Source organism: Arachis duranensis, chromosome 5 (assembly GCF_000817695.3).
Source record: "Arachis duranensis cultivar V14167 chromosome 5, aradu.V14167.gnm2.J7QH, whole genome shotgun sequence".
NCBI lineage: Eukaryota > Viridiplantae > Streptophyta > Magnoliopsida > Fabales > Fabaceae > Arachis > Arachis duranensis.
Window position 1 is genome coordinate 5,072,774 of NC_029776.3, and position 1,092 is coordinate 5,073,865.

General features: G+C 39.7%; 1 protein-coding gene across 1 annotated transcript in view; it reads left to right on the forward strand.

Moving 5' to 3' along the window:
• Nucleotides 1-1,092, forward strand: part of LOC107487528 (FCS-Like Zinc finger 2) — a gene marked incomplete in the record, with an annotated part of 1,301 nt that extends 209 nt beyond the window's left edge. Inside the window, 2 exon segments of the mRNA XM_016108186.3 lie at nucleotides 1-327; nucleotides 443-1,092. Of these exon segments, the coding sequence (XP_015963672.2) occupies nucleotides 23-327; nucleotides 443-629 (492 nt within the window).

The window sequence follows — 1,092 nt, forward strand, 5'->3', positions numbered from 1 at the left end:
AAACGCATTTCTCTTTGCGAACATGGCTGCTTCAAATAACCAGAGACATTGTTTCTTTGACGAAGACGATTCTGTGGTTGACACAGAGCCTGGCCATTCAGGTCACAACTACTTCCAATATCAACACACCCTTGTTTCCAGGACTATGGGATACGCTACCTATTACAGAAACCCTGGCGTTAGAGGAGCACCCTTCTCGCTTTCTTCGCCGAGATCTGCCGCCAGATTCTACGATGCAAGATTCGAAGATCACCAACCTCACTTCCTCCATTCTTGTTTCCTCTGCAAGAAGCCACTCGGGGAAAACAGAGACATCTTCATGTACAGGTTAGAATCAAGATTCAAGAATTCCAGATCCCTTTCCCCAATTCCGCAATGGATTTTTGTTATTTTAGATTTAGGGTTTGGATAATTGGAATCTGATTTTGAAATTTGATGGCAGGGGTGACACTCCTTTCTGTAGCGAAGAGTGCAGGCTAGAACAGATTGAGATAGACGAAGCTAAGGAGAAGAATCGGAACCTTTCTTCTTCCATGAAAGCTTTGAGAAAAAAGGAGCAAAGAAAATCCACATCACCAAACAGGGCTCAAGATTACTCTTTCCGTACAGGAACGGTTGCTGCCGCTTAGATGAAAAAACCAACCACCTCGATGCAATTTTTAGGGTTATCAGAGAGAGAGAGAGAGAGAATACACTAAAAAAAACAACAGAAAAAAGAGAAAAGTAAAAACAAAAAAAGAAAAAGTAGAAGAGAAGGTGTTTCTTTTTTTTCTTTTTTTAATTTTGGGGATAGATCTTTCTTTCTTTCATCGAAGAAGGTTCGAGAGAGAAGAGATCCAGTTGTGGAAGTAATTTTTGTTCATCAAGCTGTAAATGTTACGCCTGTTCAGAAGAGTGTGTGTACTGTAACGCTTGCGGGATCCTCTCTCCGAAATGGCTTATTTTCTGGGGATTTTTTTTTCTTTTTTGTGGGTGGGAAAAGTATACCAAACGTTTTGGCTTTCTGCTACTTTCATGTAATGTATTTACTGTTATGTATGTTGTCTCAAAAATGTTTCATAATTTTAACGAAGAAACTGAATACGAGCTAAA